The sequence below is a fragment of the Astatotilapia calliptera genome, chromosome 7 (genome assembly GCF_900246225.1).
Source record: "Astatotilapia calliptera chromosome 7, fAstCal1.2, whole genome shotgun sequence".
NCBI classification, from domain to species: Eukaryota; Metazoa; Chordata; class Actinopteri; order Cichliformes; family Cichlidae; genus Astatotilapia; species Astatotilapia calliptera.
The window spans coordinates 18,679,396-18,703,567 of NC_039308.1; the positions used below are offsets into that span (position 1 = coordinate 18,679,396).

Sequence of the window (24,172 nt, forward strand, 5' to 3'; positions counted from 1 at the left end):
GGTGCAGCAGCAGCGCTCCATCTGGGATTACAAAGATTTCTGAAAACTTGTGAGTGAAGTAAGTTGGCAGAAGTGCAGAACTAATACACTTTAAGAGACGGTCAGTCATTTTTGAGGAAGGTCAACAAATGAGTTAAAATACAATAGGGAATAAAAATATAGGTGCATTTTTATCCACCCAAATTTCTATGAACGATCAGTCAGTAATAAAGTTAGACAAAGTCTCTGAATACATGTTAAAAATACACTCACTCAACTTTCATTTTCAAGGGAGTCGTGCAGGTGTTATGGAGGACTTAAGTCATACGATGCCAACCTTTCATATTTATAAGAAGCATATGCACAACTATAGAAAGCAACCAAAAGTTTTTGGCTGACGATTTATCCTAACTTTACAGGATGCTCATGCACTTGAGCAGATTTCTCCAAAGGGGCTTTATTGAAACCGTAAACAGTGTCCGTTTCATGGCTCTTCCACCTCGTTTTTAAGGAAAGTCTGATCTCGAATGATTAAACGACACAGTGTGTGAGAAGTCTGATTTTTATTTGACTGAAATTAAATGAACCACAAAGAGTTGCAGAAGTCAGCGAACTGTGAACAAAATGATATTAACCCTCATTTGTTTAAAAAAAACAAACAAACAACAAAAACAACAAAAGCAAAACTGTACTGAGTCAGTCTGAGTGTTGGGATCATAGACTGGAAGAAACAGAAGGGAGGGAAATGTAGAGAAAGGGGACAAAGGAAGAGATAAAAGAATATTAAAAGACGTGAAGGCTCAGCTTCATTTCTGTCAACTTTTTGGAGCAGCAGCCCAGATTTACAGACCACATATTGCACCAAGTGAGTGCTTTGAATAAGAGGAGGGGAGGGGGAAATCACATTCAAGTAAATGACAAGAGACATAACAGGCGACATGACCTCAGAGTGATCTATAAAGTGCCCTTTAGGTTCAATAGTGTTAGAAAAAGAGAAACAAGATAGAAAAAAAGAAAACACTTCTTTTCTTTGTAAGAAACGTGCTGCTTTATATTCAGTGGGGATCACAGCTTTTCTCTCAAACATCCACGCGCACACACACGCACAGCTTCATTTTAGTGTTGATCAGTAATACTTCTGTTAAATGTAATACATACATAAATTCATATAACCATGAAAGAACTTAAAATTGTTTTTAAATCTCCCCTCAAGTACAATTTACAGCATTATGAACAGCAACAGGCATGAGAATATTAATGTAATCGTGACGTCTCAGAGAAACTACCCCCCCTTAATTTTAAGTTTTCCCTCCCCAACTTCAAGATCAATTACACTTCCAAATTATTACGTAGCAAACACAAGATACAGTTTCATGCTGCTCTCAAAGCACTACAATAAAAACAGTTTCATTAAACACATTTGCTATCACTGTAACAAATGATATGGATTCATCATTTCCCAGACTAGCCAGATTTTCACTTCACACACCATGGCATATATAGTAAAGAACAATTGTTCATCAGTACAAATACACTGAGAGTACTTTCCTGGAAGAGTTATACCAAATGTTCAAAAGAAAACATGTTCCATGATGACAAAACGTTGCTTGTTTTTTGTTTTTTAAAGGAGAAAAAAAAATTCCCATCTCTGGGAACTCATCCCCCATCTTTGAATCATTATTAGTGCCTGAAAAAAAAAGAAAACATTATTCTACAAAAAGGCTGCATGGTGATCTCTGATCACACAGTGCAGACAAGGCTCTACGGAGGGGCGTGGCCAATTTCCTGAAATGTGATTGGCTAGCATTCCTAAGGTAATCTGGTGTTGGTCTAAGGATTTGAGAGAGTTGTGATCATAGTGCCGTTGCAGTTTCTTAGAGAAATAGTGCATGTAGAAGCCAGATTAAGGCCATGCGAAGCACCCCTCTGTAGAAGACGGTGCAAATACTGTGCTATAGTGTACATAAAGGAGCTATTGAAATGCATTGGTGTTTTCCAGCACTGTAGATTTTCACAGGACGAGGGTAGAGGGGGAAGAAACAGCGGATCAGGGGCCAGCTCCCGTCATTCATTGCTCATGCCTGTGGATAACAGAATTCAGCATTCGAAACAGTGCGACACTCCCTTCCTTTCCCCAGCACCTTAAAAGGAGGGACCTACCCAAACCGAAAAGATATAAAGACGTAGGCATATTGGCTCGACAAGTCGCTGTACAGTCTCGAACCACCGTGCAGTGGAGGTGGCTCGCAGTCAGGCATTACAGTACAACATGCTTGCACAGAACTGCTACAGCAGCTGGTTTGACATCCCCGTTTCATTTTGTCTTATCGTTGGCGGGTTGGATGCGGTTGGAGGGAGCCGTTCTAGTCGACTCCCTCGAAGCCCTGCGCGTTCTCGACGGCCATCAGGAGCTTCTCTCTCAGGTCTTCAAATGATTCATAGGTGGGTAGATCCAAGCGGTTAAAACTGGAAAAGAAAAACAGGTAAAACAAATAAGGTAACATTTTAAATAAATAAATTAATTAAATTTTTTGGTTCTGTATGTGGCAATTTCATATCATCCACAGTGATCACTCAAGTCATTTTCATTTATATCGCACCAAATAGTTGCCTGGAGGCACTTTTTACTGTAAGTTAAAGATCTTACAGTAATTCAGAGAAAACCCAACCCCGTCTCATTATTAAAGTCCTACCCCACAGCTCACGATCATAGTTAAGGTTGAGAACGTAGATCGACCAGTACATCAACAGCTTCACTTCTTACCATGACAGACCAGTTCAATCTCCACATGACCATTGATGCACCACCAATCTGTCTGTCACATGAGATTATAGGAAGAACTGCAAATATGCAGTGAACCTCTGTACAAGACTTGTGTAAACCTTTCACATACAAAAGGGCTTCAAATACTATGGCAGTATATAAAACAGTGGCAATAGTGCTACACTGTAGTTGAGAAAAAAGCTCAAAAGTACGATTTAGCTCATACGTTCTCCTGCGTGGCTACAAAAAAAAAAAAAAAATACAAATTCAGTCCATGATGCTAAAGAGAAGAACACAGACCGCACACACTGAACACTGGACTGGACGACCGACAAACTCAAAACCAATAATATTACTGCAGAGTTTAATTTGGTCAACAGGGGGCAAAAACATGAATGTCTTCACACTAGCTGGTACCATTCCCACATTTTAAAAAGATAACATGGTAAACAACCTTTAGCAGCTGCACACTTTTACCTTGCATGTGACAAAAACTCTGCCAAGCTGAGATTCCTGTCAGTTTAGCTTTAAGTGCCTGCTGGGACTGCCACTGAAAGTATATACGATTTTTTGCTAAGCACCACTGTGCAGTTTCACAGAGCTGCTAGCACAGCTGCAGACTCTCAGCTTTGTTGTTCTGTGAGTGTGTGTAGCAGTGACATACCATGTGTGAGCTCTTGGCAACTTATCTGGTGTTCCCCACTGCTCGATGGTGAACAGCTGAGGACCATTAGAACCTGGCACAACGGGAGAAACAATTATGATTCCACTCTTGATGCACACACGAGGACAAATTAAACCCTTTAAGACCTTGGCTGCAGGAAAGCCTTTGGATATTTACTGCATTTTACATAAACATGCGTTTTTTGTTTAAAATGGAAATACTGGGTCAAGTAAAGCTGTACAAATAAATCTAAAACAAAGGATTTCTTTTAAACAAATCAATGTGACTTTTTACAACTTAGAAAGAGATGTCAAGATTTGCTATGTATGGAATTACATTTACTCAATGTGGTAAATGGACCACAATTTGTTAGAAAAGGATTTTTGTGACCTTGTTGCATCTTGTTTTGGCCGAGTATATGCTAACACTGCTACAAAAGTAGAAAACACCACACAAACACCAAACACGTACCATAAAGCTCAGCAAAACCATTCATGGGCACTCGTGATGTTCCAGTGACAAACTGGAGGAGTCGAATTCTTTTTTCAGCGTCCATCAGCAGGACAACCTGACGAGAGAGAAACGTTTCAATTTCCCAAAAGTCAACAAAATTTTTCAATCAAAAAATAAATAAATAACACTGTCTTTATTAATGCTTTCCCATCAACTCAACACAAAATTATATTTGAGGAAAGTTTCTGCATATAGTTTTCCAGTGGGGATGAAGTTTTAGATCTCTGGCATGAGGACATGGACGGTCTCACTTTGTGACCTTCAAAGAACTTCAAAGAACTGCTGGACTGCATTTTAGGGTTAACAGTTAGTTAACAACTAGTTTAATAACTAATTGGCAAGCGGTGAGGGTAGGTTTATGTCAACGAGTATTCTTACAAATATATGCAGATTATAAATGTACATTTGAACACATAAAAAAATTAAAGGAAAAAGTGATGACACAAAATGAAACTGAAGCGGTCGAAGCCCTTAATCAGATGACACGACACAGCAGTCTCTGTGGCTGGTGTGTGTTTGCTGTGTGAGTGTGTTAACGCTCAAGTCAAGACAAATGATAACGAGGGGCAGGTACCACTTTCATCAGAGCAAACAAGCCTGTTCTTCCAAATAGACTTTGATCTTCAAAAACGAGGCCAGCAACTTCCACTCGCAGGCCAGATGGAGGGAAACGTGCTTTTATGATGAAACGTCCAGAAACACGTAGACTAACAAAGTTTAAATGGTTCTGCTGCATCCAGTTATGAGTCTCGAACTGTGTAACTGAGTAATGAGCATACCTTCCAGAACCACTGTATGACGGGATGATTGGGACAGTAGCCATTCTTGTAAACGGTGTGTTGTCGCCAGTCGTTGACGTCAACGTCACCCAGACCACACATGAGCAGCTACAGAGAGACGGAGGCAAAAGAAAAAGACAGCATTTACACCCGGTGCCACATTTTACCATAAAATAAACCCTTAACAGAAATTTTAACGAATCTTTCAGCTATAGCCTTAAATAAGTGGTTTAATATACGTTTCCCCAGCAAGCAAGGTTACTTAAGACAGTCTAAAGATGACAAAGCAGCTTAAGAGTAGGATAAAATATTCTCACAGAAGTAGTATGTTGATTTAAAAAACAATTAATTTTACCCACTGGCTAATGAATCAAACTTTTCTTTCAGCTTTACTAGAAAGATATTCATACCTCCAGTTCGTTTTCGTCAAAGATCTTGATCAGATCTATTTGAATGAGCTCAGTGAAGCCCTGAAAATTAAACAAAAAGAATTATGATAACAAGTAAGCAGGTTTAGAAGAATTTAATTTCAACTCTTAAACTAAGTAATGGTAAAATGAACTGGTCCTTATATGGCACTTTTCCACTTTTCTATACAACAACCATTCACACAAGCACTTTTCTATGCTTTGTTTATGTAAGTGCTTTCTAGCTAACATTCACACACATTCATACTTGGAGTTAGTATCTTGGCCAAGGATATTAGGCATGCAGACTGGAGCAGCCAGCGATCAAACCACCAACCTTTCGATTAGTAGATGACCTGCCTCTTGGGCTCTTAGCCACCCCAAAGGCTTAGGTAAACTAACTAAAAATCAGTGGCCACATTGCCCTCGAGTGGTAAGCATATGGCTGTACATAAATACCTCCAAGAAAGCGTTCATCTGCTTCTGGACCCGATTGACAAATCTCCACTGAATGACCAGACTGACGGAGGAAAAATTCATATATTATTGTAGATGAGCAGATGATTGCAATTTTGTTTATAAATATGAGTCAACGGATGACATGAAAATCAAAATACTTACTCTATGTATTCCTTCTTGTTGTCATTGGTGACCACCATGTCTGAGCCACTGGGCTTCAAGTCAACCTGGTAGGTCTGAAGGATAAAAAAAAAAAAAAAGAAGCTGCGTTTTCTTCTGATATGCAATAACATTAGTATACTGAAATTAAAATGAGGTTTTAACTGATTAAAAGTGACTGCTTCGATGCCTGCACACCTGCCCAAAATTGTCCTCATCAATGCAAAACCTCAAGTCCAGTTCAGTGGGATCATTCTCCAGAATCCACTTCAGAGAATTGTAGTACTCACTGTCCTATTAGACACAAAGAAAATTAAAGAATTCATTGGCCTTCACTTGTGAGAAAGGAGAGTTTGACTTCATCAATGTGAAACTGTTCCAAAGAAAGCTAAGCAAAAATATATGTATTTATTTTAGTAAAGCAAGTTCAAAGAATAAATATTTCACAGATCCAAAGTCACTGGCTCTGTAGTGCAAAAGAAACCTTACCACAGACTCCATGTCTTTAAGAGAGATCTGTTTTCCTAGCATCATCTTATAGAATGGTCGGATGAAAAAACCTGAAAAGAGGCACAAAAAAACCCCAAAACATGATGATAATCATCAACATCACTTTTATTTTCTACATTCTACAACACGTTTAAAAACACAAGTGACAAAGTGCTTTAACCGAGCTAAAATTCTGTGCCAACTTTGCAATATCAAAGCAATCCTCTACAATCAAGTCGCCTACCATCCAGCAGCTTTCCATGAAACACGGCCATTCCAGCAACACGCCCGATGAACTTGAAATAGGAGAGGTGATCCTCATTGCATAGGCCAGAGTTGGGATTAATTTGGAGAGTGTAGTTGTCCCTGGAAAGACATGAGCACAGATTTAAAAAAGTATTCGATTAGACAGTAATATCGATATCATAAGAGTAGACGTTTAAAAGCATACACAGCACAAAGTAAGTAATTTAGGTAAGCAATGAAAAGAAAAAACAAAAAACACAAACAAATAGGAACAGTGGAGTGGAGACAGACATCTTTTAAGGCGATTTCAAAAAGTTTTATTAGCTTTTCATTGAACCACATCTATAGACTACTTTTTCCATTTAAAACTTTCAATTCTTTGCCCTTAAATGTCACCATTTATTTTCTTTGGGTACCTCATGTCAAAAATATGTGAGAACAAAGTCATTAAATATTGATGACGGTACAACATAAGACACTTTGACCACCTTAATGCGTATTGTGTGTGGGAAACCCTTGTTCGACGTTGGCTTTTTGAATAAGAGGAAAAGCTAATCAAAGTAAAAGGAAACTTTCACAAGTCTCATGGGGATGACACGGCAGCACTGCCCCTCAACAGCTAACGCAATAAATGAGTAGAGATGGATGTTTTCATGGCTCAGAACAGAAAGAATGGTTCCTTTACGACTAGCTTTGTGTAACACTATGTCCTGAGTGGTGTGTGAGATCCTGTTGAATTCTCAAGGGTTCAACGCCTTTCTTCAGTCTCAAAAGCAGCTCTTAAAGGAGGCGCACACAAACGAGCAGACACTTACGTGGCAGAGTATTCGAAAAGGCCGTAATAAGGATTGAACATCTCCTTAGATAAGAGGAAAAACCACTCTCTGGCCACACCGCCGTAGTCTAATCCTTTCTCCGATTCAAACTCGATCCATAGACGTGCCTTCAAAACATCTGGCCTCTTTAATGACATGATTCGACGGTAAGACTCTTCAAAGATGTTGTTCCTGTGTAGCTTCATCTCAAATCGATTAGGGATGTCAGCCTGAAATGGTTAAAAGTAAAAACTGTAACATGTGTTTTGTTGGAAATAATAATAATAGAAACAGCTAAAACAAGACAGTTTTTAGAAGAAAGTAATGTCAATGTGTCATTATGCAAGAGTAGCACAGACAGAAACTAGAGACACAGGATAGAAAGTCTTACCGGTTTCTTTAATTTCTTTCTGAAGTAGTCATATTTCTGCTTGAATTCTCTGGAGTAGGGAACCGCCTGCAGAGACAAACAAAACACAGAAGTCAAGAAACAGTCAAAAAATTATCAGTCTCCTCGTTGGGTTTCCTGATATAAATGTGTAAACACAAGCGCAACATGGTGGCGACCTTCCAGTGAGAGTGAAGTCTGAAGTGGTACACAGAAGGACACCAGGTTAGCATGTTACAAATGCAACAACTAAGTGATTTATCTCTGCTGTGCACAGACGGGCCGGGGCTGATGAGAGTGCACGGCAGATAGAACTGCTATGTTAAGAGAAAAAGCTGTCATTTGTATGTAGCGACTCCCTAAACAAGTGGGGCAGTAAGAGGAAACAACTCACGGGTCCTGTGATGGCTGGACTCTGTAGACGCGGGTCCTCCCACTGCGTGTTCTTTGTATCTGGATAAAATGAACACAACAGAACATAATTTCACTTCATTTCATTTGTATCTTTAAGAAATTATGTTCAGGGACACTGGGACGAAACAGATGTTTGAAACCAGTTTGAGTAAATAAGAAACAAAAATAATGGCAGAAAAGCAATATAATGTGAAAAAGAAGGTTTTCATAGGACTCCATGCTATCCTGTAAAAAACTTAGTACACCCTTACTGCTGCCACAGGAACAAACAGGTCAAAAGCTGCTGAGAGGATGATGAGAATGAGGATGATGATGTAGCCAGAGTCTGCAGCAATGAGAAGGTTGTTTGTGATCTTGATGAGAGAAGTCTCTGTGCTGTAGTGCGTTCTGAAGCCAAAGTGAAAGGGTTCACGGAGTTCATGAATAGGCGTGTTGCAGGGATAGACTATTCAAAGGATTTGATGATGATGTCAACAAAAGCTAAAGCCATGCCCTAACATATCTACTAGGTCTGATTTACTAACAGACTTGATGTGACTAGATGAAACTCAACAAAAGGATGGCATGGAGGTCAGAGTTGGTGAGGTGAAATACTTGACTGTCTTCAAGTCAGATCAGGTGAACACCAACAGCTAGTTTGGAACTTAGCCTTCATGAGAGAGCCAAATCGAGGGAAAAGTCTATTCCTGAGTAGTCTAAAACAGTTTGTGGGAAGTGATGTAAAGTATCCGGAGGAGTTAAACATCCCAGCATTAAAGAAGAGTGCAGTCTGACTGCTATCAGAGAGAATGTTATTAGTAAAAGTCCATTGTAACATAGCGATGATCATAAACTGGATCCAGCAAGAAAGTACAGTAGAAGGCAAGTACACAAAATGTAGTACAGCTGTTAAACTGTAACAGCACAAGGTAACCCAATGGGAAATACAGATTCCCAGAACTGCAGGTAGAGATATCAAAATGGAGATATTCTGCCATAATTCACAGGACCACATTTGCTAAAAATCAAACACACCATCTTAGCACAGCTTAAATTTACTTTGCAGTCATTCCCCAGCCATGAACTGTATTCAAGAGTCAAACATCAGGCCATCTGTCTGACAGCTAAGGCTTAATCAGGACAATAATCCCAAGCACAGCAGCAAATCTTTATAAAAAAGGGTGGGCCAAAATTCCTCCAGAACAATCCGAGAGACTGATAAGGTCATCCAGAAAATAGCTACCTCGTGTTTCTTGCTGCTAAATGTGGCTTTATGAGCAACCGAATAACAGGGTGTTACTTGGTTTTTCACATGACTGCACACATAACCAAATGCAAGCGTGGAAAAGGTATCTTACTGTGGTCGATGTAAAAGGTGCGTCCGTCTGTATGAACTCTTTCTTCCCATCCAGGCTGAAAAAGAAGAAGAGAGGAAGAATAAGAATCTACTAGAAAGCACCAATAAACAGGCCGTGCTCAAATAGCAATTTAAATCCATCCATTTATTTTTCCTTTTCTTCAAATTTATGTTTAATTGAACTTCAGTGACCATTAAATGGTCCAAACAATGACATCCCAGCACTGCAAGCAAGGTAAGCTCAATCAAACACCGACAAAGGAAATGAAAGGATTTTGTGCCTTATTTGAGTTCGGTCTGGCACATCAGCAAGGCAGGGATACGACCACAACATAAAGGTTAAATCACCACTATGAGTTCAAACCAGTATATCACGACTGACACAGTGACCACTCAGTACAGTGTCACAGGCCACACACACTCGTACGGCACCAGCAATCAAGCAAATAAAAACATTACAGTAGACTGAGTGTAAAGGGGTGGGGGGAAAGGCACAGTTCAATCTGTTGAACAAGGTGTAGCTACAAGACGTACGGTATATGTGTAAGTATGCTGCTGCTGCATGAGTGGAGACCAGGCTGAAAAAACTGAGAATACATGCAGCATACAGCCAATTCCTTCCTCTGATATATATGTATTTATATATATATATATATATAGCTCCTTGTGTTTCCTTTGAAACCTCCCTCCCTCATTGTTTTACTCCCATTATGTACTCTAGTCTCACTCCTTCAGTCAGTCCAACTCCAACAAATGCCTGGGAAATCCATCTAGTGTTAACCGTTTCTCAGACATTGATACAGACTGAGAGATCCAAGGACAATGATGGGGAGCTCCAAATGTTAAACACTAACAGAAGGAGCGGCAGTGGTGCAAGGAGGCTGCACACAGAGAGAGGAAGTGGGGTAAAATACCAAGGAGGTAGAGCGACAATCCACCCATGCTGGTCATGAAAAAAGAAAAGATTGAAAGAAAGAAAGAGAGAAGAGGAGAAAAAAAAGAAAAAAGAAAACAGAAAGCTGTCTGCAGGCATTTGACCAGACTGGACTGGACCAGACAGGTAGGCAGGCAGAGGGAGGGAGGCACCAACCAACCTCCTCTGGTAGGTTCTGCCAAACAGACATGGCCAGGTGTAGAAGAAGCATACATTAGATCCATCAGAATGAAGAGAAAAGAGAAAGGGGGAGAGAGAACACATACACACATGCACACACACCACACAAGCCTGTGAGTTGTACAAACCCATAAAGCTTTTTTATTATTACTGTCATTAGTAATATTCTTATTATTAATACTACATCTAGCTACAGTAACATTTTGCCCACTTCCAGGGAAGGTTTCACCTCCTAATAAGGTTATTACAGTCCCCAGACCCTCTTGGCTAAGCTTCACACAAACAGCTTCTGTTCTTACAGGACTAAAAATGGAAATGTGTAATGGAGTCCAATCACATGAACACATGAAGTTTCATATTTTACTGTCAAAGTAATTTCTTTCATATTTTAATTTTAAACATAAACAGACCAATCACATGCCGATTACAACATGCACCATAACACAAAAAGCCAATTAATATGTTGGCTTGATTCTACTTTAGCTAAGACTACATGGTTGTACTGCTCCAGAAGAGCAGAGTTGTTACACACACATTAAAGACGGAGTACATATTGCTAATGATGAGTGCACAAAGGTATGTAGTCTTTGTGATTCATGAGGTTGTTTTTCCATCTCCATTGCAGGCCAAAAGTTAAATATCTACTTAGTCTTATAGTAATTGTACTTACAGGAAGAGGGCCAAGGTCACCAGGCTCCATTGAGTTCTTATTCCTCATATGGACCGGATATTTCAACCTGGGATCCTCCTGATTGTCAGCAGTGAAAGACAGGAAAGTAAACAATTATACTGGAAAAAGCACAACAAACTCTAAACGTGCACTTTGTTCTCTATATTAAAGTTAAAAAAGCAGCTCTGTCAGTGTACATAAAATTGACCTTACCACCACCAGATGTCACTAAAAGACCAACACTAACTACTGCCCCACATTTTCTAATCACTAGATTAAAATCACAGAGTGTTTTTTCTTCATCCCTAAACAGCAATGTGCTAGCTCACCCAGGTGGTGGTCCTGCTGTTGTGGTCGATGAAGAAAGGCCGTCCGTTTGGAGCTATTCTCATCTCCCATCCTGGGGGCAGGAAGCTCTGCTGGGTCTTGTGTTGCGACTTTGGGGAGCTGTAAGGGGACGGCTGGGGAGACTGAGGGTTAGAAAGTGTGTCTTTCACAGCCCTCCGTACCTGAATGTTGTTGGCTCCCTGGGGGGGGGGGGGGAGTGATATGAAATTAATAAATAAATAAATGTCATGTAATGTTATCTCCCATTTCATGATAAAATAAGGATACATATCGAAACTTAAACGGACACTCCAAAAGTTGATTCTGTTCGGATTCTGTTTACTCCATCAACCTGTAAATGAAAATGTCACACACATCTGATTTATCACCCTTCCCAGATAATGCGTAAGACTTCTCTTGCTCTCTCTTGGTTACCTAGATACTGAAGAAGTACAAGAACAACTAACAAATGTTTACTTTAAATCCAGCAGAACTCATTAATCTAAATCTGGTAACAGAGCTTTCTGTCAAGGCTAAAAGGAAACCTAATTACAACATAATACCTGAAACTATTTATATACAGGAAAGTGAACATCTCTGGTAAAAGCTCCTTATGTCGTCCAGACTAAAAAGTGTCCCTGCATCAGATAATTTTTTTTTTTTAATAGCAGTAATCATCACTGATTGACCTTTTTTTTTTTTTCTTCTTTCAAACAAGAGAGAAGAGTGCATTAATTAACCACATCCCCTGCAAGTTATAATTACAACAATCTGCTGCGACTATTTCGCTTCCTTTTACTTCCACAATACTCGCACACACTTTAATTAAACCTTGTTCAGGTCTGTTCCCTAGGTAGCATCTTCGCCACCGAACGAAGCCATTAAAAGGCTGCAGAAGCACTAGATGAGATCATGCATTTCTACAAACGTGTTGATCAGACTTACATTTGCATTCGTAGTGCATAATTTAGGTTGAGGAAAAAATGTACGTGCAAATTAATGCGATGCAATTAAATTGACAACCTCAAAGGTTATCTGCATGATGTAGCCTGCAGCTTAAAAAAAAAAAAAAAACCACATTAAAATGTGAAGTAGAAATTTCAATATTTTACCAAGGTGTTATACGGCTAACGCATTAACCACTTATGCTGTGTGAATATTAACACCCTCTGACCAATGAGTGAGAGAAAGCAGTCATATAAAGCATAATGTTGGGAACAACGTAACATTGAGGCGGCAAGATGACTCTATGAATTGCTATTGGTCGTTAACATTCAGGTTATTAAAAAGCAGTAATGAAAAAAGCTAATATTTAATCTGTCCACTAGATGAGTCAAACACCAGGAATGTACACGGATTGGCTACATAAAATCTCCTTGGCAGAAAGACAGATGTCTATTAAGCTTTCTGTGTGCTTTGTTACTTTAGTTAGACCTTTGATGTTTTGTTAGCATAGAGTAGCATCGGAGAATGAATTAGCCTTGAATGCGGTCTTATTTGATTATAAAAACTTGTGCAAACACACAGTAATATTGACACAGCCTTCCTTAAGTTCCTTATTTACAATTTGTCACGCCTTCCCAAATAAAACCGATTGGCCATTGCGTTACCAAAACAGTCTTTATTTAATAGTTTTCCCACTCCTTCACTTGTATGTCCCTAGTTTTATTTTAACAAATGACATCATTAGGGGCCCATTATCAATTTAAGTAATTTAGCCATCTTAGATTTACCACACCAGGTTCATGCTATTATTCTTTTAAACCATAGCGTGAATCAAGGTGCTTAAGGAAAGCTCGGATCATATTATTCATCTAATCAGTGTTTAGCTGCAAGGTCCTTTAGTACACAGTCATGAGCTCAACTTTCATTAATGAGGAGAAAGTAAGAGCAATATGAAAAAAGAAAACTGTCATTAATGGAGAGATCCCAACAACACTTGAGAAGATTTCATTAAGTTTGGCAATGAGGAGAAGACAAAAGCAGCAACCTGAAAAGAGGAGAGCTAACAGGTGGAAATGTTAATCTTTAGAAGGAACAGGCAGAAGTGTGAGAAAGTGAAGATCACGATTTAGTCATTTGGAGCACATGGCAAGAAAGGACAAGAGGGTAAAGATTCAGGAAGGTAGGACAGAAATAGGTGGTCCTCAAGTATGTAGAGGAAAATGAGATGGGAATGATGGTGGAGAGGGACAGTACAGGTGGCTAATTCTCACCTCCAAGGGGGTGGAAAGGGTGACAGTAGGGGAGCTGAGGCTACGAGGTCGTCGGACTTGGGGCTCATGGAGGTGGTTGTTGGAGGCATTGGAGGAGGAGGAAGGGGTGGATGCAGGTGCCAGGGCTGAGGCTCCTCCTGATGCTGCTGCTGCTGCTGAGGTGCTGGCGCCATCTTCAGTCAGCTGTCAGTGAGAACAGCACTTTTGAGGTTAGGTTGGGAAGAAATCAAGCATGCCATGCCGTTTGCCAAAAATAAAAAATAAAAAGAAAGTCTCTTTGAGAAGCATGCTTTTCTGCACTGGAAAGGTCTGGATGCAGGCTTTGTTTTCCTTGGGAAATAAGCCACTAAAATCTCAAAGGCAGGGGTCATTTCAGGGCCACAAACAAAACAACAATAGGATTTTATGTCCAACTAGAAAACAATGACAAAGGTTTGAAATAGTGAGATTACCACATAACTTTCACCCCTAGATGAGGTGGGAGGTACAGCCCACATTTACAGCGGGGTATAACTTCAGAGCAAACACAGAGGAATTATTTGATAGATTTGCCTCTCCTTCCGAGTACTTAAGAAAACAGATGAGGATCAGAGAATGAGGAGACTATGACATTTATAATACAGTCACAGAGTTACAGAGTTGACCATAAAAAGGCACAAATGCAAGGGTGGATTTCAAAGGAGAGCATTAAACATACACCCAGTCCCCTCTGTCTCTCTGTGAGCACTGCTTACGTGGGGCTGCCTCGCTTGCAGACAGAAAGGCAGGGTGGAAAAATGGAGTGGAAATGGGAGGAGGGAGGGAAGAGTAGTGGTTGCGGTCCCATGCCAGGGTTTAGAAACACGTGACCAATACACAGTTGAACTTCATCCTTGTGTTACACAAAATGCTAGACAAGAGAAGGAAGACGCACAGTAAAAGTTGGACAAAGTAGGAAACAAAACAACGCAGAACTTTGACATTTAAAAGCTCTCTCTCTTTTTCTTTCACTCTTGTACACAGAGAAAAGGAGAAACACAGGAGGGGGAATAGAGTGGGAAGAGATCCAACACACAGGTGAAGAATCATGGGGCCGGGTTACGGTCCAGCCAGCCCGACAGCTACACTTCAGACCTGCTGTACCTGCACAACTGGCCTAGTCCATGTAGTGGTGCGGTTGTTATGGTTGACGTAATAAGTTCTTCCCTTGGCGTCCTTCCTCTCCTCCCATCCAGGGGGCAGGCCAGGGGTGGTCAAGGTGTAAGCAGTCGACGAGGGAGACTGGCCAAGTGCAGAGAGAGAGCAAAGCAAATATGGCTAATCAGTACAGACTAGTACATTTAGACAAGTGGAGGGGCTCTAATATTTTATATTGAGGTTGCAGGGAATAGATTATTACAATCCAACTAAGTGAGCTATTAACCATTTCCAGCATAAACATTACAGAGTGTCAACCAAATAATCACAGCATAATCTGGTGATGTATTACACAGACAGCATGGCTGAACACTGGCAACATTTTACGATGCAGCGTCATGGCTCGTTATCAATGACTGATCAGTGGCATTCGTTATTTACAGCTAGGCTGTCAGTTCTTGGTCAAAACACAACAAACACAGAAACACACACATATAACAGACAACTTCTGATCTAACGCTGCAGATCACAATAAGAGAATAAAGAAAAGACAGGTTTTTAAGCTATGTGCTAATCATGATGATTTATGTTTCTAATGTGTTCAAAAGTAATTGCTTTAGTGTGTGAATGTGTGTGTGAATGGGTGGATGACTGGATATGTAAAGCGCTTTGGGGTTCTTAGGGACTAGTAAAGCGCTATATAAATACAGGCCATTTACCATTTACCATTAAGCTGTTTGCGTCCATTATGAAGTATGTGTAGTGTGAAAGGGGCAATCTGTTTTTTGATGATTTTATAAAGTACAGATCATCATTTGGCATATGATCTGATTTTTAGGGGAATAAAATAATGTTCCTGTCAATAAATTAATAAGTAACAGTGCTGTTTAGGCTTTCCTGGTCCACAGGAACTGAAAAAAAGCTGTATTATTTTCTACACTGCAAAAATAATTTAAAATGCACGCAAGCATTTCTTGTAAGTTTGTACTTCGCTGAATTTGCAAAGTGATTTCACGCTGTGAAAAATGGGATTTAAATGAATATTACTCCCTTGCATAGCTGCCAAGAAACAGCTACATGGCTTTAGTCTTGACCTAAAATGTGACTCTATTGTGATATCATTTTCTTGATCACACTGCCCTGCTCAGCATATGCTCGTACAGGACTTTACTGGAAAGCAACACTGGTGTAACAATGAGGAAATCTTCCTAATGAGTAAGCTCTAACTGAGTGCAGGATTAGAAGTCATTCACAAAACTAGTCGGGTGACAGTCCCATCCTACATAGTGCTGTGCATAAACTGAGATATTACCATAGGCTCCTCACCACCTGAGACTGTTTGAGCTCTCGTTCTTCTGGACTGGGAACTCTGCTGGTGGTAGACAACATGGAAGAGGGTCTTTAGTTCACAATAGGTTATGTTTTAAGGGTGTAAGTTAAGAGCCAAGTGTGGGCACAAGCGAAGGCTGAAAGAGGAAAACTGAGTGGACAAAAGGGGGGAAAATTCATTCTCAGAGGAGGTGAGGAGTGGCAGAAAGACGAGAGAATCTTTTGGTTATGGGCCTAAGAGCGCAGTGACTGAACAGCAAGGACACAGGACACAGAGTGAAGCAAACGGCTGCTGTGATTGGCAAGAGGGGGACAAAAAGAAGTATCATCCCTGTGCAATCAATAACCTTTGGAAAACAGATTTTCCCCCCTCCATTCAATGTGCAGCATCTTTAATTTCAACCAGAAACAGGTGCGTCCTGAAAATGTGCAAGCAGGTAAGTGATTTACAGTGCTGAAGGTGGAAAAAGGAACCAGCCTTAACAAAACAATCAAATTTTGAAGGAAAAAAATGAAAGAAAATGTATTTTCTTTCATGTACACGTTTTGTTTCTCCGTTTTAAACGCAGATATGCAACTAGGTGTTGTTCTGCTTACACAGAAGTACATAAACAATATCAGTCCTCCAACAGCAGCCTTTTATAAAGCAATTTAATAGCTACTACTGCCAAAACAAATAGAAAACTAAAATATGGGAACAATTTTAAATCTGTACCGTCAAATTAAAGCTACCTCATATCCTCCTATTAAGTTAATGACGTATTTTAAAGTATATTACAGTCAAATTGACAAAAGAAAAAGATAATGAAATAGAAGGGGGGGGGGGGGGGGGGATTTCCTGTGGTTGCTCACTACGCCCACAGGAAAACATTAATCCTTGTATAGACCTCAAACAAATGCTCCCCCCCCCCTCTAATGGTTTCTAAACAGTCGTCCAGTTCTGAGAAACGTATCATAGAAGGGAAAGAAAGACACGAGCACCTGTACTGTCACTTCTTCTTAACAATGCTAAAGCTCACTGCTGTGTCGCAGCTGTGTGACTGGACAAACATCTGACTCAGATCTTGTGACAGTTTGTTAAGCTGAATCCCAGCTGACGCCATGACTCAGGACTCCAGGGGAACCTTGGTGCACTTCTTAATCTTACTTTTTTGTCTCAGAGTTTTTAAGTGGAATCATGATTCTGGTGAGACGTAACAAATCAAACACAGTGGAATGTGAATCACAAAGAGTAGTGATGAGAGACGAAGAGGTGTGGTAACCCTAGAGAGACAAAAAGTAAAGTAAGTAGAATAAGTGGTACAGTTGAAGCAGGGAAGAAACAAAGGGTGAGGTGGGTAGTAGCATCTGCTGGAGGTTGAAATGCAAGAGGAGCAAGAAAGGTGATTTAGCATGTGGTAAACTAACAGGACAGACACATCCACGAGGAGGAGGTAAATGAGACATTAGCAACCTGCTTAGACAACACAGAAAGAGAAGGAAAGTAGAAAAAGCTGGAGGAAGGGTTTGTGGCTTTAGAAATATGTACCGTAAGAGGAGGAGCCTGGGCCTGATCACTGACGCCATCCGTCATACTTGAGGAACGGAGTCTGTTTGACAGCTGGCTCTGTTCAAAGGAAGCAAAGAGAGAATAAACGCCGCTGCCAGCGCTGCCTCTTGTTTGGCTGCCTACATTTACACCAGGTCCAGGTTTTTGACAATGGAAAATTAACGGTTCTCCAGTCTCACCAAAGCAGAGCTGGGCCCTGGCACTTCGCCGTTTGTATCGGGAGTCAGCGACAGCCTCAGATTTAAGTCTTCTGAGAACTCCTGGGTGATGGGTGTTGGTGTGTGCTGTGGTGTCAAAACGGAGGAGGGACCGGGCAGAGATTGAGCCAAGCTGTCGTTATCCTCTTCTGTGATGAGCTCCCAAGACTACCGGCACAACAAAGAGACAAAATCTTGATGTAACACAGATCTTTTGGAAATATACCACTGTAGATGAGTTTAAGTGTGCGTGAGTGGACTGCTCTTTCCCCCCCCCCCCTCACATTATCCAAGTCCCTGGGCTCCAGGTGCTCGTTCTCCAGGTCTTCACTGATGTGGCGCCTTGATCGGAAAACGCGGTGGGCTTCCTGATGGATTTGCCGCTGTTGATTGTCACTCTCAATCTCTGAAATCACGTCTCTGAGAGAGATTTGGTGAGAAAATATGAATGGAAACCAAAAGTTAATAATCATGAATTAATTCTCCTGTGCAGGATTATTTAGTAACAAGAGCCAAACACTGTTATATTTAGTTATTTCAACAACAATTTACAGTCTATCAGGTGTGCTCAGAATATTGATGATATAAAATATGTCCATCATGTTTTGTCAACCGCGTGTACTTTGTTGAAGGATTACTTTGACGAGCGATATGCTCTTTCATTTTACTGCTAAGAGCTACCTCAGAAGGTTAAAAGCATTTCTTCTATCTGTCTCCTAAATATAAAGCTAAGTCAGAAGGCTAGCCAAGGACAAACACATTAGATTACTGACATTCAGTCCATTCTTCTGTCTTCAGTTTTGTGCAAAGCTAAGGGGCTTGTTTTTACCCTGTGTGCACTTATTTAGTTTTTAGCAGAAAAAGTGATAAAGCTCAAAAATTGAACTTTTTAAAAATATTGTAATTCATTTTTTCTTTTTAATATATCTATATAATTAATAATAATAATTTCCCAATTAAGTGGAGACATGGAATATGGCATTATTGTGTGTATAGAGAGGGAATTTGTGTATATTTTAAAATGTCCAATTATAAATTTTTAAAGGAGTGTAACGTCTACAAATAGGAATAACTGTGGCCGATGCCAGTTGTTTTGATGTTAAAAAAAACAAAACAAAAACATCTTAAATAATATTTTTGAAGAGTATTTCCTCACTAAGCTTGCAGTACATGGGCAAAAATCCTCAGACTTTAACACTGTGATTTTTTTCATGTATAAAAACCAACAGTGACATGTGAAAAGTTCGAGGCTGTATTAGTGCGAGATCAGGCGTACACGTTGGAAGGCCGTTTCCACTGTGTAGTGCGGTTGTTGTGGTTTACGTAGTAGGTGCGTCCCAGGTTGTCCACTTTTTCCTCCCAGCCTTGAGGCAAAGGAGGCAGCAGCTGCTGGGGTCGCTGGGAGCCTGAGTCAGCAGACTCATCCCAACCCTGAAAGACAGTATGGTTGAAGGGTAGTATGGTAGGTTTAAGCCAAAGATCAGAAAGAAGTACATTAAAGATTTAGCTGGTTATATTTTTCTGCTGTTTTTTTTTTGTTTTCATGTTTTACTAAACATTTACTTAATGCCTGTGTTTCATAGCTGCCAGCAGGCAGGTGTATCTATGCCTACAATCCAAGACGGAGCTGATGTTTAAGCAACAATCTCACTCGTAGTGTTGGCAATTTTACGCTTAATTTAATACGTAGGCAGAAAAAAGAGCTACTACAAAGGAGAAAATAAGCATTAGTAATGAGGCTTTAATACAATGAAAAAGAAAAAAGAAATACAGACAGTCGGGGGGGAAGGGAAATTTTTTGCAGTATGAACACGAGGGGTGCCATTTAAGCTTTCACGCTTTGGCTGCTAAATGTCATCTTATCTGTGAAGGCTTTCGCTCTCTAGCTCTCTTCCACACATCCAAGAACACATATTAAAGTAGGAAAAGCTCAATTTTCTCCAAATAACAGGCCACATTGTAAATGTTTTTTCCAGACCCTGACCTGGAAAAGACTTTTACCAGATGCTGGCAGTGAGCGGCTTCCCAAATTCTCAGAGAAATAATAAAAGAAAAAAGAAAGATGCTCTCACATTACTTTTGGTTCACAGTGGGACATTCACTTTCAAGCTTAGAACTATGTTGCCTTCATGTGGCAGAAAGGAATAACAGTAGAATCTGGTTTGCTTTTATTGTGGAAAAAACAGTCCAAAGAATGTCTTAGGTAATGCAAAGTCAGCAGTTTATACTAACAACAGAGGATTAGACCTTACCTCAGCCTCCTCCCTCATGTCTCCCCCCTCCTCCTCATGACCTCCTTGTTTGGGCAGATAGGCCATCTTCAGACGCAGGTAACCCTTCACCCTGGACTTGTGACTGAAAGGAAAACATCTGCTTTAAATACTTCCTGCTCATTAGTCCTAGTTGGAATTCCAAGTTCAGTATTTAGCTGACAGCCGCATGAAGTTATCGTTGTCTAGACTCCAATATGGCCAGAGTCTAGACAGTGTTGTGAACCAAGATCTAACTTTAATAATGTGTCACTGTCTACTCCACTTGCTAACAGGGGGCAAACTAGACAGACACAAAAAAGCAGCTACTATTTGCCATCTACGTTTTCTCATTTTATATCAAACAAAGCCAAAACTGACCTTCTTGGCCGCAACAGGAAGTCTTTAAACGTGTAGGGCCGCTCCATGGCAGGATCCTCTGTCTGCAAATAGAGGAGGTTTTTGCTGACGGCATTTAAGTGAACACAAGCAAATACACATGTTGCGATATCAGAATATCACAGTCGCCAGCTTTCAACAGAGGGTACAACCCTCTGCACAGACATCCCAGGATCATTATGCAATCCTGAGCTTCTCCTGTTACATATTGAGCAGCCTTTTGTAATTCACAGCAATCTCACACCGCTCTCTGACAGGGCCAAACCAGTCCGTGCTGGCTGCTCATCGCATAATGCCCTGTGAGATACCGCTGAGGCCAAAAGTCAGTTTTCATATTTAAAAGAAAATGCTGGAAAGTTTTGTAAAAGGAAAAAGAACATGTGTGAAAAGTACCAGTGTCAAGTTTCCAAATAATGGACCTCAATTACAGTCAAAACACTGGTCTCAAAATATTAGGTGGGGCTCCTCAAAGCAGGAATATGAAATAGATTGGAACAAAATTCCAAGTCAAAATATTAGGGGCAGTATTAACATAAAATAATATCTAATATTAATTTTATCAATCAAGCTCTCATTTAGGATGTTTTCCTTGTGGACTAAAGCAAGTTCTGCAGACACTTTTCAGTCCATGGAGCTCCACTCTGTCCTCCTCCAATCTGAAGAGGTTAAAGTCACAGGGAGGCAACTCTGATGAGTCAGGTGAGTAGCGAATAAGATGGTGCACAGTTCAAGTTGTTTATAATGACTGGTCACCCATAGTTTGAGGTCATTATGGACTCATAGACCTAAATCTGGCCTCAGTGGAGCAAACTGTGAATGTGGCAAAAACGACCAACGAGCTCACTACCTAAGCTGCTGTCCTAACCTTGAACATCAACACCCTTTCAATGAAAACACTGTTCGGTCTCCAAGTTGAGAATCTCCGGAGATTAGTTCTCATCAGCCTGATGATAATCCTTACTACAAACGTCAGCTCAGTTTGAGACAGAAATGCACAGTAGTCTGGATGTCCTGGCAGTTTCACGGTCCCATCTAAAATTAGCAGCAGCACTGCAAGAAGTCCAGAGGTGCAAAAGCAGATGACTTTAAAGGGGAAATTCCAATCATACATGGTTTTTGATTTGCTAAACTTTCAGACCTCACGTGCTTTTATTTATCTGGTCTCACCACATACAACACAGAGCCCGGTAAAAAGAGGTAGTTGAGTGTGGAGCCTGCTTAAATACAGACGACCAAGAAAAAGAGGAATGGCGTTGTCCTGTTATTTGCTAAGAGGAGGTCACGGTTCCATAAGGAAAATGTAGCTACCAGATGGACTCTGATGAGTCAGTATTCATGTCCTGTTTCATGAAAAGTAAAAGGACATTTACAAGAAGCTATTACGGAGAAAGGAGACATGACTAAGTTATGCCCAGTAACTATTAATTAAAAACAAGCCTTGGTTTGTTTTGTTTTTTTAGCATAAGTCACATCAGGACTAAATATTATCCATGTTGTCCCAAGGCTTCAACTCTCAACGTGACTCAGCTGTAAGCTTTTATCTGCTAATAATTTCCTGGGCCTGTGGGACCCAAATAGGGCATTAATAATTAACCCCAAAAACTTTTACTGATAGGCTTTTAAGGTCGACAACTAAGACAGAACTTTAGGGAGCCACAACCAAGCTGGCAGCAAAGCTCCCAAATGTGCAGAGGTGCTGCTGCTTCAGGATGATTTGTAGGTCTCTTAAGCCTTTTGCACATAAGAGCTCTACTCAGTTTTGCCATTTTCACAAGAAGCAACTTCAAACGTGTTCTCTGTGCAGAGTATGCAGAGGACAGAAGGACATCAGACGCGAGACAACTACCTGGTTTACTCTTGCATCACACCGACTTACTACTTAAGAAGGTTTTAAAAACAACAACAACCAAAAAAAAAAACAAACATTTCTTGTCCAGTCCAGCTGAACAGTTGCAGGTGTGAGAATGGCTTGTGCTTGCATCAGACCTCAACTGTAAAAATTCCCAAGCACCCTGATTCTGCAGGTCGATGTTGTGTGTTTACATGCTAGACAGCCCGCTTTCCCTTTCTAATACAGAGAGCGCTGTTTAATCACAACAGAAGCATTACCTGTGACTAGCACGTTCTCACACTCAAGATGGGAAAACACAAACAAACTCCCTCCCTGACCTTCACAGAGGTTAATCAGGAACAGCAAAATTGTAGATAAGAAACAGCTGAGCATTCAAAACAGTGCTAAACCAGCCAGAGTGTCCACACGCACTCAAGCTTTACACACATACAGACGTAAATAAATGACAGCAGAGATGTAAATAACTTACTGGCAGATGACTGAGAGGAACATCAACTTGCCCCAGGAAATCATCTCTAGTCTAGAGGGAAAGAAAAAGGTCACATTTAGAAGCTGAAATTCAAAAAGAATGACTTTTTGTTTGAGTGTGTCTGTGAAAAGCCCGAAGTATCATTAGGGATAATGAAGGGAAAACCACAATGTTGAGGTAAAAATCACCAGATTATCCAGCAGCATTTTGTATGTATTAAAGACAGGTGGAAAGAAAGGCAAAAAGAAGTTCATTTCATGGACAGCCCCATCCAGAAATACAGTGACCTCCAGCCTAATTTGTGAACACATGTGGAAACCTGAGAATCTAAAGTTTAAAGGCAGTAAAGAAAAACTGTTCAAGTATTTCCACGCGGTCTTACTGAAAACAATTGCACTTGATTAGTTATGATTTAAGATCAGCTTCTCTATCAATCAGGACAGATTTCCACATGTGTCCAGACAGAAGGTTCAGAGCGAGATTTATTTATGGACAGGCCTTTTGCAACACTTTATGGGAGAAAAACCTGCGATCCCAGCAAGGAAAAAAACATCTACAGCCACCAGATAAAAGCCAAATCAGCTGGACAGAGGGAGAGAAGGGCAGATGTGACCACAAGGAAAAATTTAAAACAGGGAAGGTTTGTGTCTGAAATTTAAGAGGCCCATAGATTTGTCCGTTACAGAGTATGGATTACCTGTCCGAGATGGAAAAGCCCATTCTTGGAAGTAGCCTGTGTGTAGGACACAACTGATTTAGACAACAGGCATAAACTAACTGATTGACACACAAGCTGGGTTGAATGATGCAGTGACAGATTTACGCAAAGACAACTACAGTAGTGCAACAAAAAAAAACCTACTGACTGTCAATTATACGCTCTCCCACTCACCACAATTACAAAAAATTAAATTAAAAAAACCTTCAGTCTGTTTTCTACTTTAAAGACTGATTATTGTTAATGTACAACAGAGGACATTTTCAACATTGTTTCCACAACTTTCACACGTGCCACAAATTCCAGGTAAATTAAGTGTGGGGAACACTGTATATATATGCTTATTCTGACAGTAAAATGTGATATTTATGGCTACTTAACTTGAAATCAGCAAAAAAAAAAAAAAAAGTTTTCAGAAGGAATAAAAATCAAAAACTGACTTAGTTCTGAAAACAGTATTATACCTCTGGATGAAGAATAAGAACAAGCAGAATTTAAGCCTCTACAGAATAGACTGCATGGCCTGGAAAGGATTTTTTCACACTGATTTGAGGT

General features: G+C 40.3%; 1 protein-coding gene across 6 annotated transcripts in view; it reads right to left on the reverse strand.

Moving 5' to 3' along the window:
- Positions 1 to 525: 525 nt before the first annotated feature.
- The window catches only part of nedd4l (NEDD4 like E3 ubiquitin protein ligase), a 41,441-nt gene continuing 17,794 nt past the window's right edge, over positions 526 to 24,172 (reverse strand). For 2 of the 6 annotated variants that reach the window (XM_026173583.1, XM_026173579.1), the window contains 26 exons: positions 22,900 to 22,950; positions 20,561 to 20,622; positions 20,183 to 20,285; positions 19,207 to 19,361; positions 18,215 to 18,350; positions 17,913 to 18,098; positions 17,713 to 17,790; positions 16,168 to 16,224; positions 14,862 to 14,999; positions 13,740 to 13,922; positions 11,526 to 11,723; positions 11,197 to 11,274; positions 9,414 to 9,468; positions 8,057 to 8,115; positions 7,666 to 7,731; positions 7,275 to 7,504; positions 6,458 to 6,579; positions 6,214 to 6,284; positions 5,923 to 6,018; positions 5,728 to 5,801; positions 5,566 to 5,626; positions 5,110 to 5,169; positions 4,700 to 4,807; positions 3,879 to 3,975; positions 3,408 to 3,480; positions 526 to 2,445 (listed from right to left, as the gene is read on the reverse strand). In XM_026173583.1, coding sequence (XP_026029368.1) covers positions 2,343 to 2,445; positions 3,408 to 3,480; positions 3,879 to 3,975; positions 4,700 to 4,807; positions 5,110 to 5,169; positions 5,566 to 5,626; positions 5,728 to 5,801; positions 5,923 to 6,018; positions 6,214 to 6,284; positions 6,458 to 6,579; positions 7,275 to 7,504; positions 7,666 to 7,731; positions 8,057 to 8,115; positions 9,414 to 9,468; positions 11,197 to 11,274; positions 11,526 to 11,723; positions 13,740 to 13,922; positions 14,862 to 14,999; positions 16,168 to 16,224; positions 17,713 to 17,790; positions 17,913 to 18,098; positions 18,215 to 18,350; positions 19,207 to 19,361; positions 20,183 to 20,285; positions 20,561 to 20,622; positions 22,900 to 22,950 — 2,700 coding nt within the window. In that variant the 3' untranslated portion in view covers positions 526 to 2,342. Of the gene's footprint in view, positions 2,446 to 3,407; positions 3,481 to 3,878; positions 3,976 to 4,699; positions 4,808 to 5,109; positions 5,170 to 5,565; positions 5,627 to 5,727; positions 5,802 to 5,922; positions 6,019 to 6,213; positions 6,285 to 6,457; positions 6,580 to 7,274; positions 7,505 to 7,665; positions 7,732 to 8,056; positions 8,116 to 9,413; positions 9,469 to 11,196; positions 11,275 to 11,525; positions 11,724 to 13,739; positions 13,923 to 14,861; positions 15,000 to 16,167; positions 16,228 to 17,712; positions 17,791 to 17,912; positions 18,099 to 18,214; positions 18,351 to 19,206; positions 19,362 to 20,182; positions 20,286 to 20,560; positions 20,623 to 22,899; positions 22,951 to 23,596; positions 23,633 to 24,172 lie in introns of all 6 variants that reach the window. The other 4 variants (XM_026173582.1, XM_026173577.1, XM_026173581.1 and 1 more) reach the window with 3 other exon arrangements.